At 35.5% G+C, this 1,602-nt stretch overlaps 1 protein-coding gene across 1 annotated transcript in view; it reads left to right on the top strand.

Moving 5' to 3' along the window:
- Positions 1-1,004, top strand: part of ACTR10 (actin related protein 10) — a 36,971-nt gene extending 35,967 nt beyond the window's left edge. The window contains 1 exon segment of the mRNA XM_030885002.2: positions 479-1,004. Within this exon segment, the coding sequence (XP_030740862.1) occupies positions 479-660 (182 nt within the window). The 3' untranslated portion in view covers positions 661-1,004.
- Positions 1,005-1,602: the final 598 nt, after the last annotated feature.

Here is a 1,602-nt window from a genome sequence, read left to right as displayed (position 1 = left end):
GATCTTAGTAAGACCTTCAGCACAGTTACTATAATGGTGTTTACTGACTTTTGTTTTTTTCTTTTTACTGAGTTTATGGTGCCATTTTATTTATTGAAGTATGGTAATCTTAGAGTTAAACAAAGAAATCTAAAGGTTTTATCAGTTCTATTTATTCACAAATAGAATAATAGAATAACTAAAAGAAGAATAACTTTACTGGAATTAATTGAAGAGTGTGATTACACGGTGCTGAATATTACCACTTTACTCTTGTCATATATTGAAGTTGGTATGTTTGTAATTCAATGATTTCTGGTAAATATTTTCATCTTAAAGTGGTGTTATTTTGTGGGGGTTGTAATCAATGAAATGAAGCAACATGTGTATGAATTGTTGAATGAAAAACTGATCTTCTCTATATAAGACTTTACCCAATTTACAATAGAATGTTAAAAGAAAAAAATATCCTATCTGTAAAAATATTTTTACCCCACAGGCGCTATTTTTGGAGCACTGCAAGACATCCTTGGAAGCCGTTCCATCTCAAAGGAATATTATAATCAAACAGGTCGCATTCCAGATTGGTGTTCTCTCAATAACCCGCCATTGGAAATGATGTTTGATGTCGGGAAAGCCCAACCACCTCTGATGAAGAGAGCATTTTCCACTGAGAAATAAAAATTTAGTTAAAATTCAACTTTGCTTGATTTCAAATAGTTCTAAACAAGTTGTAGGAAGTATGCAAAATGTTTTGTTATATGCAACTTTTAATAGAGATGAAGACATTTCTATATTTACTTCTGCATTAATATTTAATTCTTTTTTATTTTGTTTCTCTTATGTGGTAGTACAATGACTGCTAATGCTTGTGAGATCTTACTGGATTTTTAACAATAAAATACAGTAAAATAATTTGGCAAGCTTATTTCATAGTCCACTTTTCAAAAAGAACAGCATTGCTCCTCTCCTGGGTATTATGGTATTTAGGAATTATTTAAAGAATAAATACTGTTACCAATCTCCTCTTTAGTGCTTTGTATCTTTTGAGGGCAGGGGTTCTTTGAAATATGCATTCATTTAAAAAATGTTGTTGTGTGTTTTTAATGAATTATTGTTGAAGTGTTGCTGGCATGCTGCCTAGATACCTGTGAAGATAAGAAATATGTGCACATGCGTACCTATCTAGGTACCCTGAATACATTTTCCAGACTGCATCTCAAGTCAATTCTTGCTCATTCTGATAGCCTTTTCTGGACCCTTCTGGGTTTCTGAGGCTGTAAGTCTATATTGAAGCAGATTGCCTCATCTTTCCCCTGGAGGAGGACCTGCCTGTTGGTTAATAGCCCAATGCTTGACGCACCTCACCCCCGGGACCCCGTTCTCACACATATAGAGGAGGTGGCAGAGTCGGTTAAGTGTTAGGCTGCTAGCCACAAGGTTAGCATTTCATACCCAACAGTTGTCCTTGAGAGAACAGTGTGGCCGCCTGGTGTGTAAATATTTAGTCTTAGAAACCCTAAGGAGCAGTTCTGTTCTGCACTGTAGGGTCACTCTGCCTTTGAATCAACTTAATGAGAGTAATACATTTAGATATAAGTCGCAGGTGTACATCCCTAGGGG

The sequence above is a fragment of the Echinops telfairi genome, unplaced genomic scaffold (assembly GCF_000313985.2).
Source record: "Echinops telfairi isolate 266 unplaced genomic scaffold, ASM31398v2 ScPeMD7_18;HRSCAF=68, whole genome shotgun sequence".
NCBI lineage: Eukaryota > Metazoa > Chordata > Mammalia > Afrosoricida > Tenrecidae > Echinops > Echinops telfairi.
Note: the sequence above shows the minus strand (reverse complement) of the source record. Positions and strands in the feature narration are given on the sequence as shown.